Source organism: Dipodomys merriami, unplaced genomic scaffold, assembly GCF_024711535.1.
Source record: "Dipodomys merriami isolate MVZ:Mamm:240054 unplaced genomic scaffold, mDipMer1.0.p SCAF_1, whole genome shotgun sequence".
In the NCBI taxonomy this organism is placed as follows: Eukaryota; Metazoa; Chordata; class Mammalia; order Rodentia; family Heteromyidae; genus Dipodomys; species Dipodomys merriami.
In genome coordinates, this window is record NW_027202270.1 from 126598924 (window position 1) to 126616292 (window position 17369).

General features: G+C 36.2%; 1 protein-coding gene across 22 annotated transcripts in view; it reads right to left on the reverse strand.

Annotated features, from left to right (window-relative positions):
• Ttll5 (tubulin tyrosine ligase like 5) overlaps positions 1-17369 on the reverse strand; it is a 242939-nt gene that overhangs the window by 119836 nt on the left and 105734 nt on the right. For 20 of the 22 annotated variants that reach the window (XM_070029485.1, XM_070029462.1, XM_070029431.1 and 17 more), the window contains 5 exons: positions 14063-14209; positions 12667-12770; positions 10197-10324; positions 6962-7045; positions 6020-6415 (listed from right to left, as the gene is read on the reverse strand). In XM_070029485.1, coding sequence (XP_069885586.1) covers positions 6020-6415; positions 6962-7045; positions 10197-10324; positions 12667-12770; positions 14063-14209 — 859 coding nt within the window. The remainder of the gene's footprint in view (positions 1-6019; positions 6416-6961; positions 7046-10196; positions 10325-12666; positions 12771-14062; positions 14210-17369) is intronic. The other 2 variants (XM_070029504.1, XM_070029495.1) reach the window with 1 other exon arrangement.

Below are 17369 nucleotides of genomic sequence, written 5' to 3' on the forward strand. Positions count from 1 at the left end.
AGCCACACAAAATAGAGCCATTTTCTAACCTCTTGAAAAATTAAATATTAGAAATGTCCGCTTTTTATAGAGAAATATTAGAATTACCTATCAAACTATCTTGGCTTTATGTTTTCTTTTAGAGAAGAATTTTAAGTTTATCAGTTGTTCTAATACTCATAAAACAAGGCTGTTTTCATTTGAGTCATTTTACATACTACATTTTAGTAGGAATTTGTCCACTTTTTAATTAGAATAGCAATAACAATTCTAATTATTTTTTCATCTATGCTATCTTTGTATTTCATGTCAGCTTTCTTATCCCTTATTTATCCATGTCTTCTTCTTTTGGTAATATTTTTATTAATGTTTGTTCACTTTTGGTTTTGATAGTTTTGAATTCTATGGGTTGTGCTCATATCTTTATGTCTTTCTCTTTCATTTAGGTTTATGATAGTGCTATTTCTTTTATATCCAAAGTCAGAAACTTAGCACATTAGTTTTTACTTTTATCCTTTTTTTTTGGGGTCCCGTTGTGGGGCCTGGGCGCTTTCCCTCAGCTTTTCAGCTCAAGGCAAGCGCTCTACCACTTAAGCCACAGCGCCACTTCCAGCTTTTTTCTTTTTGCTTATGTGGTGCTGAGGAATCGAACCCAGGGCTTCATGCATGCAAGACAAGCGCTCTACCACTGAGCCACCTTCCCAGCCCTACTTTTATCCTTTTCAGGTATGTAAATTTCTAATATTGCCTATCACTGTTTTCCCCATGCTTGGACATACAATTTTCCATTATCATTCAGTTCTAATATACTTCATTTCCATTATGATTTCTTCTTTCACTCTTCTTTTTGAAATATACTGAGATGTATTAAATACCTGTCATTGCCTGCAACTCAATTTGCAGTATGGACAAAGAACAATGCTGTGTGGCACAAAGCATTTCATTAGATTTTATTTTGTAATGTAGTACATGCCTAATTTTTTAGTTATATCCTACATATCATGTGGGCTTAAGAGAGTATTTTGTTTTTCCTGGGAGGATGGTTCTATACATGATCAGCACACACATATCATATTGTTTTATCATATTGTCTCTTCTTCTATGAATAAAAGGTTTCATAATTCAGCCTAGTCTGGCTAAAGGGAACAATCCTCCTGCTTCAACCTCTTGAGTACAGGGATCATAAGCAGGTGTGTGTTACTATGCCTAGACTGCTCACCTTCTATTTAGCATTTCTACTTTAAAAAAAATTTGCCAGGCATGGACCAGCATACATGTGAAAAAGGAGAATTTTGGAAGATTTTGAGTTCAAGGTCAGCATGAGCTATGCAATACAACTGTATCTCAAAAAGAAAGCCCCTTTATTATACTTATAATTAACAGAATTATGTAGAAAGTTTCCACTAAGGGCTGGGGAGGTGGCTCAGTGGTAGAGCGCTTGCCTTGCATGCCTGAGGCCCTGGGTTCGATTCCTCAGCACCACATAAGCAAAAAAAAAAAAAAAAAAAAGTTTCCACTAAGACAGTGTTTCTGCAGATTACTCATGTACTTCTATGAGTTTCTGTGTCACAGGCTAAGTATTTCTTATTCAAAATGCTTGGGGCCAGAAGTGTTTTGGATTCAGGATACTTTCAGATTTACAGTCATGACTGTCCCAGAGAATTACAACAGAACTGCAAAATCTCCATGTCTTAGTGACACTATAGCCCTCATTATGTTATAGAACAACACATTAATCCCATGTTTGTGCTGGTGTTGGTTGAAATAAACCTACTGTGGTGACAGCTGTATTAAAGTATAGGGCATACAATAGCAATATTTGATGATAAATTACTGTTACTGGTCTTAGTATTTACTATAGTGTACTTTTTATCATTATTTTAGAATGTACTCTTTCAAAGTAAGTTCACTGGCAACAGTCATGCATATATATTGTACTTACTAGGTGTTTTATGGATACTCTGTAGGTTTGCATGAGCAGACACTATAGTTTTCCTAGATGATGAAATCACCTAATAATGTATTTCTCAGAATATTTCCTCATGATTAAGTAATGCTTAATGTATGTAATGAGATATCTTGGCACTTGGTTCCACGTCTAAATCTGATAATCAATTAGGTTTTATATATACCTAATACCTTTTATAGCCTACAGGTAATCCTACACAATTATTTTTAGTATATCTACATTTGAGTATGACTCATCCTGTGAGGCCAGATTTGGTATAAGGGTGGTACTCAGAAAGTTTCAGAATTTGAAGCCTTTCCCATATGGATTTTCAGATTAGGTGTTCAACCTGTAAATATATGAATATTATTTTATTAAGTGAAAATACTTTCAAAACTGTTTCATCTTTCTGCTATAGTAAACCTTCTGTCATTATGTAGTTGCTTGCTCTTTTTGTCTATAAGAAAGTTTTCTATCTGAAACTTGATTTTAGCATGTGTTAGTATAGCCACCTTTTTACCAGTTGGCATTGAGCTGGCATTTCTTTATGATTGTACCTATTCTGTATCCTGATTCTAAAGTGTGCTTCTAGTGAACAGCAGTTGGTTGTATTTTGAAAACTTCAGACTAATACATTAGTAGACTGGGCTTGTCTTAAATTTCTCTTTTATTTTTCCTATTCTAGCTATCTATACTTTTATGTTTGCGAGTAGCTTTTCTCCTCATTGTCCTCCCTATTGGTTTAAAATTTACATTATTCTTTTAGTGAGAACCACTGGATTTTGATACTGTATATTAAAATTTCAAAAACCCCATTGTTAAGTAATACCTTAAACCCATTCTAGAACTATTCAGTCATCACAGTAAAAACTGAAGCTGCAATCATTCATAGGCTATTGGTGCTACTATGTATTGTTGCTATTATGTGCTAAATACTATACATTTAATCCAATCAGAATATACAGAATATGTTGTCTGATCCCAGTAGAAATATACTGAGAGTCAGTTACAAAAAGTAGAGAGCCTCAAATACATGTAAATTAAACAATATACTTGTAAATAATCACCAGCCAAAGAAGAAATTATAGAAGATAGGAAATAATTTTAAACTGGCTATTTTTTTTAATTTTTTTTTAAATTTTAAGTGATTTATTTCAATAGATTAGAAATATTTTTTTTCAGAAAACTTCTTAGATTCATTTAAAGTTAGCTTATGCAAACACACTAAAGATCACACATTCACATTTTCATATTAAACTGGCTATTTTTTTATTCCCTAGTCTTGTCTTGAAAAGGGTGAAAAATAAAGTACTGAAAGTTTTCATAATAACATAGTGTACTAGGGACACTAAACAGAATTTCTCAAGTGAGAAAATTCTCAAAAGAAAAATTCAGACCAGAACATGACTGATTATTACTATTTTTGACTTTAGACAATATAATCACAGAACAATAGTCACCTGGAATTGGCGCATAGATGAATACATTCTTATTTATGACTTTAATAAGAGAAGACCACTTAAAATCTCTGATCCAAGCTGCATGTTATAATATTCATTTGCAATCAGGTATTAGTTAACCAATACAGATTTGCTATTCAGAAGGCATAACTTAGCGTTAACTCACCTTAACATGCTTATTACTAAAGTGTTTAAAAACGATTAATGTTAAGATACTCTTCCAAATGTTCTGCAGACTGATTATACTTCTTATCAAAGTCCCATCTGCCTTTCCCCCCTTTTCTTTCTTTACAGATATGGACAAACTGTTCCTATAATTCTGATTGTAAGACATAAAATTCAGAGCAATCTAAGTAATCCTGAGGAGGAAGTAAGTATCATCCTTGGTGATTTTACAACTTGTCATAATGCTACAGTATCAGTGTCATAACATGGTACTGGCTTAGGACATATACAGCAATGAGAATTAAAGTGATATTCCAGAAATAAACCTTTACATGGATGGTTAAGTGTTTTTTCAACAAGAGCAAAAGACAATCCAATGGAGAAATAATAGTCTCTTGAACAAATGGCATCTTAACAGTTGAAAATCCACACACAAAAGAATGAGGTTGGACTTCTACATCATACCACATATAAAAATTAACTGAAAATAGATAGAAGACCTAAATTAAGAAATGTACAAAGAAATCTTTGTGACTAAAGTTAGATAATGCTTTTTCAGAAAGGAAACCAAAAACACAAGTAACAAGAGAAAAAAAATAGACAAACTGCACTTAATCAAAACTAAAAATTGCCATACTTCAAGAAAGCAAAAAGACAATCAATAGACTGAGAGAAAATGTTACTAAGTCAATTATCTGACAAGGGATTTGTATATAGAATATATGTATGTATGTATATATATATATATATATATATATATATATATATATATATATAAACTCAACAATAAGACATTCTGATTTAAAAGTGGGTAAAGAATTTGAGTAGACATTTCTCCAAAGTAGACAATGAACAGCCAAAAAACACATGAAAAGATGTTCAACATCATCAGCCACTAAGACAATGCCATACACACATACACACACACACACACACACACACACACACACACAACACACACTCACTCTCTCTGTCACACACACAGGTGCGTGCACATGCATATTTCATATACTTCAGGATAAAAAATGCAATAAACATTAACAAGGATATAGAGAAACTGAAACACACCATTGATGATAAAGCAGTGCAGCCACTTTGGAAAGTTTGTTAATTCTACCAACTTATTATGACCTAGAAACTTCACTATACACCCAAAAAGATACAAACATATGTCCACACAAAAACTGTGTATGACTTTTTATAGTGGCATTATATTTTGTCCATTGTAAATGGACAAAAACGACATAAAAATGTCCCTCAACTGACCAGCAGATAAAATATGTGGTATATCCCTACAGCAAAATATTATTCAGCCATAAAAAGATCAAAGTATAGTATATATGAAGAGCTTTGAAAACATTATTCTAAGTGAAAGAAGGAAGTTACCAAGCCCATCTATGTCACAATTCTACTTATATGAAATTTCCAGAGTAGACAAATCTATAGAAATAGAAAGCAAGTGGTTTCCAGGGTCTGGTAGAAGGAGGAAATAGTGGCTGCTAACAGATAGGAGGTTTCTTTCAAAGATAATGAAGATGTTCTAAAATCAGATAATGGTGTTGTTTGTACAATTCTGAATAAACTAAAAGCCACTGAACTTTATACTTTAAAAGGGAAAAATTTATGAATATGGGTTATATCTCAACAAAACTGCTCATTTAAAATGGGCTGGGAGCATAGCTCAGTGGCAGAGCAATTGACTAGCACATATGAGGTTCTGGACTCCATCCTCAGCATAAAAAAAAAAAAAAAAGGATGGACCTGACTGGTAATATGATTCTATTTCATTTAAAATTAAATACTCTATTTAAGAATTCTCTGGGCTAGGTGCCAGTGGCTCATGTCTATAATCCTAGCTACTCAGAGAAGGCCCAGATCTAAGTTGCCATTAAAAGCCAACAGGGGCAGAAAAGTCCCATGAGACTCTTATCTCTAATTAACCACTCAAAAAAAACTGGAAGTGGAGTTGTGGCTCAAAGTGGTAGAGTGGTAACTTTGAGCAACAAGAGCTCAGGGATAGAGCCCAGAACCTCAGTTCAAGCCCCATGACTGACAAATTTTTTTTAAATAAAAAAATTCTCTGGGTACTTATTCAGATCGTTCTTTATTTTAAATTCACTGAAAAGTAAAACCAGACTAATTTTCTGGTGTCAAAAATAAAGAATGCCTCTAGCACATTTGCAGGACTGTGGTTATCTGAAATGGGAACTCTTCTGACTAAAGATACTAGATGACTTGTTTTATCCATCTCTTTCTCTTCAGTACCTAAATGAAGCTCTATTTCACTCTGAATCAATGAGTGAATGCCAGTGGACAAAATGCAAGGTCCTTCTTTAATCCCAGCAGAGCAATGCAGCATGGGTCCCTTTACCTCTTAAAAGAAAAGGCAAGGGGAAGAGGGCATTCTTTTTTTCATTTGGCTAGGAAGGAACTGGCATTGCAGCCTGCCTTTCATTTTCTCACTCACCTGCCTTTGCTGAAGAGGAACGAGACAGTTTCTGGCTATAGATTTGTGCAGCACTTTGGAAAGAGGAAAAGGGGCCAGAGGTGTAACTGCCTGATCGACAGCGTGGCAGGCCAGCGGGGCTTGGTAGGTTCTCTGTCCCAGGATGTATGGAGAAAGAAGCACTGTCAGGGACTGGGTTCAGTAAAACTGTTGGCTGGTGAGGCATGCTGAGGATAGCTGAAGGAATCTGAGACAAAGAAAAGTGGACAGGCCCTGGTGAGAGGGCAGAGTTTTTCACAGATGACAAATGGGTGCTGGGAAGTTTCTGCAGAAGAGTAGTAGCAGGACCAGAGAAAGAAGCAGAGGAACAATTGGTATAGACTAATTTAGCCTCTTTTCCTGCTGAAGTGGTAAATCCTATTAAAACAAAAAACAAAACAAAAACAGATCATTTTAGAAAAAACGGACATATAATCTCTACAAAACATAAACATTTTTAGAACATCAAAATAATGTTAACATGAAACAGAAATCATGAAGAATACAGACTACAATTTATACTCATCATGAACTTAATGAATTTTGCCTACCAGAGATGACCTGGCAACAGAAAGTTTATTTTTAGTCGGTTCTAAGAGCTGAAATTGGGAATACCTCCACAAATCAGAGCAGGCAAGCTTTACAAAGTTTCTGCAAGCAACAGCTAACGCCTCTCCCTCTCCTTTTCACCCTTCTAGGAAAAAAAGAAAGTACTCAGAATTTCTAAATGAAAAAAAATCTTTGGAAGAAAAATAAGTTATCAATAGTTAAGAGGAAATTCTATGGGAAAAGGAAGAAAAAAAGGAAGAAACTTCTTTGGGTAATGTTCCATGCTTTTCAGAAATACTTAATACTGTATGACTGATGGTCTTTTTCTTTTAAAGATTAGAGAGTAGCAGATCTATATAGGTTTGAAACACTCACGAGATAATTTATCAGAGTGAATCTCTGTGACCTGTTGCTGTTTGGGCTGCTTTATTTTCACTTCTTGTGTTGTCTCAGGGTGATCTGAAATACGAAATAAAAAACACTGAATTTAGACTCTCTTACTAATGAAAAGCACACCTAATTATGTTTACAAAATTATGAGTATTAAGTCAGTGCTAGAAAACACTGCATATACACCATACTCTTCCAAGGATGGCCACAGCAATAGCTCTGCTGACTAAATGATTCCCAGCTTTTCCCAACCCACCTCCATGTAACTAAGCTAAATTACACTGGGATATGAGATCAAGTTGGTTGGTGGTTCTCAATAGAGCCAAGAAGTCGTAACATGTATGGAGCAGTGGAGCTACCATGCAACACATACACACATACACATAAAAAAAAGTCTCTCTCTACTTGTTAGCATGATACTTAAATACTACACAATGGCTCTTGTCTCTATAACTTAAGGCTATGCCTCAGTTTCACTTGAGATAGATTCATCAATATAGTCACTAATAAAATCATTCTAGTAACTTTACACTGTTATGTGGTTTTCTCCACTATAGGATTTTGAAACAGTACAGCCAAAGCTAGTCATATACCTGGGGATTATTCCAAAATCCTTGTTAAAAATAATGTTCATACAAAAACTTAAGAGAAAGCCAAATGTAGTGGCTCATGCCTGCAGTTCTAGCTCCTTGAGATTTCTAGCTTGGGCAAAAACTTTACCAATAAAAAGCTGGTAGCACATCCATGTCATTCTAGCCACATGCTCTAACCTGACCTGGGCAAAAAGTGAGCCTCAGTCTGGAAAAAACAAAAGCTGGCAGCATAGCTCAAGCATAGATCACCTGCCTAGCAAGTATGAGGTCCGGAGTTCAAACTGCATTACCACCAAACAAAACAAAAACAACACCCTAGAAGTAATTTTACAATTATTTTTCATTCTGGTCTCTCCATCACCTTTGCCACCAGCAATGGCAATATTGTTACCATACTTGTTTGTTCATGTTTGGTGTAAGTCCAGATATCACATTATTAAATGCTGTTTCCTTGATTGAGGTCTTCATTCTGTCCTGCTAGGTTTTCTTAATAGGTATAGACCACAATAGACCTTATAAAAATAGACCTTATATACAGGAACCCTAGAATTTCAAATGATCCATCTGTAGAAATGGTACATATTGTTTGGGACTTCTCTATTAACTGCTGAGGAAGAGGTTATGTAGGAATGCCTACATGAACAGACTGCCCCAGTGTGGGGAGGTGAGCATATTTTTTTCTACCCCAAGCCTCACTGTAAGCCTCAACCTCCTTTCCTCAAGACGATAAGAGGAGCTTTTCAGAGCTGCTGTCAGTCTTCTTGTAGTCATTAACCCAACTCCATTTATTGGGCAATAAAGTTTATAAAGTCAAGGTGGCTCAAGTAATTGTACTATCAGTAACTATCAAAGTGTCCAATCATAATAAGGGCTTAGTAAAAGTTTATAGAAGGAATAAGAAAATCAGTGAATCTAAAGCTAGAAAGGCTCTGAGGGACTGGACTCAGAAGGACTGCTAGGGATATATTAATTCAATTATACAGTTAGTTAAGTGGGCTCTTACAGATTTGCCTACAAACAAAATCATCTGTTAAACACTGTGCTAGAAGTATAGCGCTGTGACAGAAAGCTTGTATAGCATGTTAGGTCCTGGATTCAATCCCCAGTATTTCAACACAATACAAAACAATTTTTTGGGGGGGTGAAAATGTACTCCACATCTTAACCAATATTATTGGCGACAGTATTTCTAGTTAATACTAGCCTTGCGAGAAGGGATGAAGTCCCCATTTTCAAATTCAGAACTTAAAATACTTACAAAATTATTCTGCCTATTACCTATGCCTTTCACATACTTCAATTGAGGTTTTAAATGAACTTTACATTCAAAGCAAAGAAGTTTCTTTCTCTTTTTTCTTTAGTCAGTACCATGGCTTGAACTCCAGGCCTTGGACTCCCTTCGCTTGCTTGCTCATGGTCAGTGCCCTACCACATAAACCATGCTGCCAACCTAGCCTTTTGTTGGTTAGCTGGAGATGGAGTCTCTCAGACTTTTGAGAGAAAAGTTGGTTTTGAACTGAGATCTTCCAGATTTTGACCTCTCAGGTAGCAAGGATTATAGAAATGAGCCACCTATACCTGACTGAAGTTTTGTTCAGAACACCACCACTGGTGTTCTCTTTTTTGAATCACAATCTAGACAGTTGTATCTAGATTCAATTTCCAAATCTGTAGTCACAGAGTTCCTCAGTGGCAGGGGGAGAGGAGGGTGTACAACATGACATTCTTGGCTTGTTACAATGACTTGTGAAACCTGGAACCAGGAATGTCAAGTCATCCCACTAAGATCACAGCCCTACAGAACTAAAGTTCCACCCACAATGCCATTGACATGAGGAATCCGACTGGACAAAGGTAAGAGGTGAAAGAATGGATGGTAAGAGCACAGCTTGCTTCAGAAAGACTGAATAGGGAATCAAAATTCATCCTTGTGTGATAAAGAATGGCCTGAATAAGTTACTTGGTTCCTTCACATTTTGTCCTATGTAAAGAAGTTTCAAAATAATGCCCACTCTATATAATTTTTAGAATAAAAATAAGATCATGTCCAGAAGATAGTTAAGAGTTCTCTAACCATTAATTATTAACAAGTATTGACTAAACACTAGCTTTTCCTAAAAAGTGTTCTGCTATTAATGATCATGGGGAAAAAACCCACTAGATCTCTTGATTCTTAGGACAAAAATTACTGCTCCCCTTTCCATCTCCTTGCCCTAGCCCTGTGCTGCAAAGTTTAGCCACTTTAGAGACTTAGTCAACATATCATTAACTCTTGCCTGCATAGCCTACCTTTACTTTTTTCCCCTGAGGTTTGAACTCAAGAGCTTCAAGCTCTCACTTGGTAAGTTTTTTAGCTCATGGCTGACACTACCACTTGAGCCACACCTCTCCTTCCAGCTTTCTGTTGGTTATTTGGAGTTAAGAGTCTCCTAGATTTGTCTGCCTAGCCAGCTCCAAATCTCCATTCCCAGATCTCAAATAAGTAGTTGAGATTAGAAGTGTGAGCTACCATGCCCTAGCTTCACTTTTTTTTTTTTTTTCCAATTTCATTCCTTCCTTCCTTCCCACGATGGGAACCAAACCCAGGGTACTGTTCTTATTTTCCATTAATTAACTGGCATACTTACCACCTTTTGCCCCACTATCAGAATAACTATTTCGGTTCTTAGAACTTTTAGAGTGAGTCCCCAGGAAGACACTTGCAGATTTGTTTTTTTGGGTATAAAAAGTTAACACCTCTTCCAGTTCAGCCTCACTGAAACGAAGAGAAAAGGCATTGTCAGCAGGGAAAGTTGTTCTGGAAAATCTTTCTACCAGATTTTATTATGGAAACACAGTAATCAGAAGAAAGGAAAAATGAAAAGCATAAGCTGAAAATTCATCATTAGTACATGGCCAAAAGTAAAATATAGATGAAAATAATCTAAAGAATGAAAATCCTCATGGAGATATGCACTGTCTAGTATGGCAGACATTAGTCATATAGGACTACTTAAAGTTAAATAAAAGTAGACTCTCTTCTTGAGTTATTCTAGCCAAATTTCAAGCACTAAGTCACCCACAGAAGTTCTACTACACAGCTATACTTTTGGTCAGGAGTGCAAACCACAGATTGAGAGCCAAACACAATGAGCAACCTGTTTCTATAGGACCTGTACTTATGAATTTATGAATATATATACATAAATTCATACATATATAAATTTATATATACATTCATACACGAATAGGCAAAAAGGCCCTACAGTAACCTACAGCAGTCTGCAATATTTATGTCTTTTTCCAGTGTCCATTCCATTTCTAAATAATTGAAGTCTCTTCACTAGAGGAGCCATTTGTCATTTTAATGGGCTATGTCAGAAATAAGGTGTCTTAGTGGTGTGAGCACAGCAGAGTTCCTGAACACAATGTAGCAGACTGACCTAGATCATCTCTAAAATAACTTGAAATTACTGAGATTACATGCTATTTATGAACATTCATAAAATAGAAAGTCCAAGGAATGAAATGAGAACCTAAGGAAATTCTCAATGAATGTAACTTGCATAGATTTTCTAACATGTTCAGCTACTTCTGATTGTCTTTTCCTTTTTATTGAGTCTCAAAAACAGTTAAGTGCCACAATAGGAAGCTACTCCTCCCTGTCAGTGTGTTTTAGTTGGCCTGTCTCAGAAAGGCAATAGATAAAAGTTGGTCAAATACAAGTGGCTCTCTAGATGTCTTTTCTTCTGTCTATGTCATCATTACATCTTCCTTCCTGGCTCCTGCAGATATTTGAGTCTACCAGGCTTGATAGAGGTATCTGCAAACTCCCTAATTAAAAGGAGGAGCTGACACTACTTCACACTTCTCAGTCATCAACACTTGATACACAAGCATTAGTAAATATCATCTAATGTATTTTATCTGCAATCTATATAAGTTAACATATATATGTTTATATATATATATGTATATATATGTATATGGTTAATGTCTAGTATCTAGTTAGGTGTGCTGGTGAAATAAATATACATCACTTTTTTTAAAGTCTGGAGGTTTTCCTCTTTAGTCTTTTAGGAATTTTTGAAGGTCCCTAAGGAGGAATCAGAAATTAATCTTTAGCTTTAAAAGCAAAGTAATTTTCTGCATGTATTCTACCTTATTTCTTTTTTATTTTTCTAATGCTGAAGTGAGAAACTGCTTCTTGCTTTGTTTGTATACCTGCTGTATCAATCATATTACCCAACTCCTGAGAATGTCAATGAAATGTTATTAAACTATTACATAACTCCTAAAAAATGATAAATCTGCTGTGGGTTAAGTACATGAGGGGGTGACTGTAGCATCTATACAAGGCATTATACACCATGCTCTGTTGGTACCTAAGTTCACAAATAATGGAGAGCTAATGTCCTACTCTTTTCATTATGACTTTGATGATGGAAGCCTATTTACTAGGGTTTACAGTAGCCTTATCCATTGTTTTATCTTACTGATTTTGCACAACTCTTCTTATAAAAAGGACCTCTAGTATGAGATTTTACAAAAACTTAAAATTGTCTTTTGTCATCTCTTCCTTTGGAAATACCATTTTAATGAATAAAATGTCCTGGTTGACTTGTATGAAGATAGAGTTGAACACTGAGATTATCAATTCCTCAAGATTAACCCCTAAGCATGAAGGACTTTATTATATAAATTAGGTGTGACCCTCACAGTGTTAAGAGATTGCCAGTTCCTCAACCTAGGCAAAATTTGGTCATCTCTACAGCCTCAGTAGATCAAGGATAAATTCAATAAACACTAGAAACCTCTAGCCTCAAATTTCCAAAAGTTCCCTAAGTACTTCAAGGGTTGTATACTTTGACAACTGTCTAGAATGACAGCCCAGACACCCAGCAGCAGTGTTTTGATAACTGAAGCCATGACAACAGCAACATTACTAGCTGAGATATGGACAGGCCAAGCCTATAAAACTTTCCCTCCTTCTGAAAATGATTTCATTCATATCCAAGTGTCAAAAACAGGGAAATGTGGGGCATTCAGTAAGCAGAAAGGAAGACAGAGTAAGATCTTTTTATTAATCAGTAATTTTATTAATCAGTAATCTTCTACCTGGCTTGTGTGATGAAGTCTTGGAAGTTTTCTGCATTCACTCCATCCTCCTCCTCTTCTTCAAATTTTTTCTTTGATTTCTTTTCAGCCATTTGTTCTGTTTCCTATTTAATGCCCAAGCCCACAGAAAAACAAGATAAAATTGACTCCTGGTAAATGCGCAGTTCATCGTGTTTTCATTACCCCGGGGTTAATTGGTCCTTACAGTAAAAACATTTAATTCTTCCATTTACTTGGCCAACTATAAATTAGATATATTACTACTGGCCATTATTTCATGAAATGTTTTGAAAGGTCCAAGTAACAGCTGAAGAATAAATGTAAATTTTTATCACTGTTTTACTTTCTACTTACACAGCCCATTGAAAAAAAGCTTTTTATAGTCCTTAGTAACATCTGTGCTTATATTGCAGCTCTAACAGTATTGTGGGACAGAGACAGTATTTTGTGTAATTAGTAAAGATTAAGGTTGGAAGACTGTCTTATAGCAGCTTCCAAATTGAACAAATTTTTATGTGAGGCGTAAGAAAAGTCTGAACAGATCTGCAGTAAATTGTTGATATGGATTTAGTATTCTACTAAACATTTTGTACAACATTTTCATGCTATTTAAATTTCTATGCCTGATCTTTTCCTTCTGAAATGACCATATTTTTTCCCTCAAATACTTTTTTGTGTGTGTGTCAGTACTGGGGCTTGAACTCAGGGCCTCATATTCTTACTTGACTTTTTTGCTCAAGGCTGGTGTTCTTCCACTTGAGCCATACCTCTATTTCTCAGTTTTTGGGGTTAACTGGAGATTAAAGGTTTCATAGACTTTTCTGCCTAGACTGGCTTCAAGCCATGACCCTCAGATCTCATCTTCTGAACAGTTAAGACAACAGTCAGGCATGAGCCACTGGCACCTGGCAGCCCTCAAATATTTAACACATTCTGAGATACAAAGTGTCTTTTTAAGACACTTTGCAAAAATTCTAATTAGTGTATTTCCTAAGCTTGATTGTATAATTATCTCTCTATATAAAATAATTCAGAGGAAAAAAGTCTCTTAAAAATCATATTAAATTCACATTCACTCTCAAATAGTCAGCTCTCCATTGTTTATAGTTATAATAACAATACATGTCCACAAAGGTAACTTTCATTTCACATATGAAAGACAGCATATTCTCTTAAAGAGAATATGCCTTTGATAGGAACCAACCATGGCCACTGGCCTCTTAGAAGTAACCACTTTTCAGCTCAGCGGGTTAAGGTGTGAGGTACCATCCCCACGGACACCAAAACAGAACGGACAGTACTACCTACCAGAGAATAGAAATTGAACAGAGGGGTCCAGCCTTTTTCTGACAATGTGTTGAAACTAATGCACAAGACTACCAGACAAACAATTTACCTTGTTGTACACAAGGATAAAGTCACCTAGTTGGTGAGCAAGGATTCTTCTGCGTTCCAGAAGTGCTAATCGTCGACTGGGTAGTATCATCCTCAGTGAATGCTGGAGGTTACTTGACGCTCGCTTGAGAAAACGAACTACCAGCTCCTGTAAGTTAAAAAGCCATTGAGTAAGAAAGCAAGGATTGGGCAAAACATCAGAAGGCAAGCTATAAGGGACTGGATAATAAAGATGTGAGACAAGGTATGTTACTCATTTTGACAAACAGGACCCAGAAAAATCATGTCAGGCATAAGGATAAGAAAAAAAGTCAATCAAAAAGTCAAATTCTAATATGTATACATAACTATATAACAATATAGTTATAAAAGAACTATAATACATACACAAATGGTATTATCATAAGATACTGCTTCTGCTGGGTGCTGGTGGCTCATGCCTGTAATCCTAGCTACTCAGGAGGCTGAGATCTGAGGATCATGGTTCAAAGCCAGCACAGGCAGGAAAGTCTGTGAGACTCTTATTTCCAATAAACCACTAGAAAACCAGAACTGGTGCTGTAGCTCAAGTGATAAGAGCGCTCACCTTGAGCTGAAGAGCACAGGGAAAGTGCCCAAGCCCAGAGTTCAAGCCCCACGATGGACATAAAAAAAAAAAAAAGAAAAAAAAAAGATACTGCTTCTAATAAGGCAATTTAGGAGAGGCAGCATTCAAAGATAAGTAGTGGAAGCTTAAACAAGGAGGCATGAAATCATTAGAGGTAAAAAAAGTATAAAAGTTAGAATGAACTTGTGACTTTAAATGAGCATCATTATTCCACAATACTGTGAATTTCCGGAAATTAAGTAATCACTTAATCACAATCAAAAAAAAAAAAAAAAAAAAAAAGAACCTTGGGGAAGGGAGGGAGGGAGGGGATGGAAAAAAAAAAAAAAAACAAGAAAAAAAAAAAAAAAGTATAAAAGTGAATGTAGTAGTATATGCTAACAACACTAGGATTTAGGAGGTTAAAGTAGGAAGATACCCAGTTCAAGGCCAGCCGGGAATAAATCCTGAGATTCTGCTTCAAAAAAATGTGTAAGGAGCCAGGCGCTGGTGGCTCATGCCTGTAATCCTAGTTACTCAGGAGGCTGAGATCTGAGGATCGTGGTTTAAAGCCAGCCTGGGCAGGAAAATCTGTGACACTCTTATCTCAAATTAAGCACCAGAAAACCGGAAGTGGCACTGTGGCTCAAGTGGTAGAGTGCTTGCTTTAAGCTGCAGAGCTCACGGACAGCACCTAGGCCCAGAGTTCAAACCCCATGACCAACAAAAAATGAACAAACAAAAAAAACCAAAAACCTAAAAGAAAACAATGTATGGACACTATGGCAGAAAAAGTTCGTCAAAGGCTTCCAAGAAACCAGAACTAGTAAAGATCACAACCAAGACAAGGCACTGGCTCTGGCTACTGTGAGACACTTTGAGAAGGAAAACATGAAGACATGCATATGGAATGAAAAATACAGGTCACCAGAAAAAACTACTAACTTAAAGCATTTAGTGATAAAGAACAAGAAAACTTCTCTAGTAGGTTTGGGGTTGGCAAAGAGGGTACAGTGGAAAGTCACTAAGGTTAAAAAAGAATGCATCTTGGGCTGGGAAGGTGGTAGAGTGCTTGCCTTGCATGCATGAGGCCCTGGGTTCAATTCCTCAGCACCGCACCACATAAGCAAAAAGAAAAAAGCCAGAAGTGGCACTGTGGCTCAAGTGGTAGAGCGCTAGCCTTGAGCTGAAGAGCTGAGGGACAGCCCAGAGTTCAGGCCCCACGAACGGACCCCCCCCAAAAAAAAGAATGCATCTCACTTAAGATGAAGACAGATTATAAAATCTGAGAAGATACTAATCATTATTCAAAACATCAGAGAGATGTGTAGGACATCACTAGCCCATCAAGTAACAGTGCTTTCAAATGATGGAACTAAGGCTCTCCTATGAATTATGACATAAAGCATCTCTAATTGTAACCCAGACCAGAGAGGGCAATTCTATACCTCTCTTCCCCATAAGCAAGGATATTGCCATAAACATTGAGCAATGGTTAGGATTTGCTCTCCAGAGTTATTTTCAAGAAGAAATTCACAGAACCAGTATCATACTTTGCAGTGATAAGCCCAAATCTTTTTGTAGGAAGTCTCACAGGAATTCTGTGTGAATTCTAAACAAGCACTTGCAGTGGTTATTTCTTTTAAGCTACATTTTATTCTTCTTGAATTTGATTTTAGTTCATTGTCATTTAATGCCAATTTTCTCTAGCATAAAGGCAACAGCCTCATAACCAGAGGGTTGCATTTCATACTTCTCTGCTGTATGTAGTATAGGGTAGTTGAAACTGCTATATTAAAACATTATTTCTTCACAGTAAAGCAGACAAACTGACTCTCAAAAAGGCAGTCTCAATTTTCTACTTGGAAAGAGCAGAGCTAACATTTTCCACTGATGGCTGAAGGATTATTCACAACACACGTTTTATCTTTGGGTTGTACTGGCTACTTTAAATTCACAAGTTGTTTACTAGAATAACCAATATGTTATAAGCCATAAACAGTTGCCTTTTCCATGTGAAGGATTAAAAATTAAGAGTACAGTCCTGAGTGGGATAAAGCATATAGCTTTCCTAAGACTTAAAGATTCCCCTCCTTTTACATGACAACATCTATGTAAGGACTGGTTTCTTTCTTGACCTTTCCAAAGAGCTTGAAGTACTTTGTTACTGTGATCTTAGCCCAGAATATTAAATCCTGGGGTTCAAATGACTGGTAATCAAAATTATTTATTATTTATTATATATTATATTTATTATAATATATAATATATTATTATATATTTATTATATATTATTTATTATTTATTATATATTATTTATTTCAGTACTCTAAGAACTTTATACCATTAAAACTAGTAAATAGGGGCTGGGAAGGTGGCTCAGTGGTAGAGCGCTTACCTTGCATGCTCGAGGCCCTGGGTTCGATTCCTCAGCCCCACATAAGCAAAAAGAAAAAAGCCGGAAGTGGCGCTGTGGCTCAAGTGGTAGAGTGCTAGCCTTGAGCTGAAGAGCTGAGGGACAGTGCCCAGGCCCAGAGTTCAGGCCCCACGACCGGACCAAAAATAAATAAATAAATAAAACTAGTAAATATGTTCAGCTGGAAGATGGTACATCTGAAAGGGCCTATGACAAGATTCTGACTTTCAGAGAGCTAAAGAAACTCAGGACAGAAATAACTGAAGAGAGCTGGGCACCGATGGCTCCCGCCTGTAATCCTAGCTA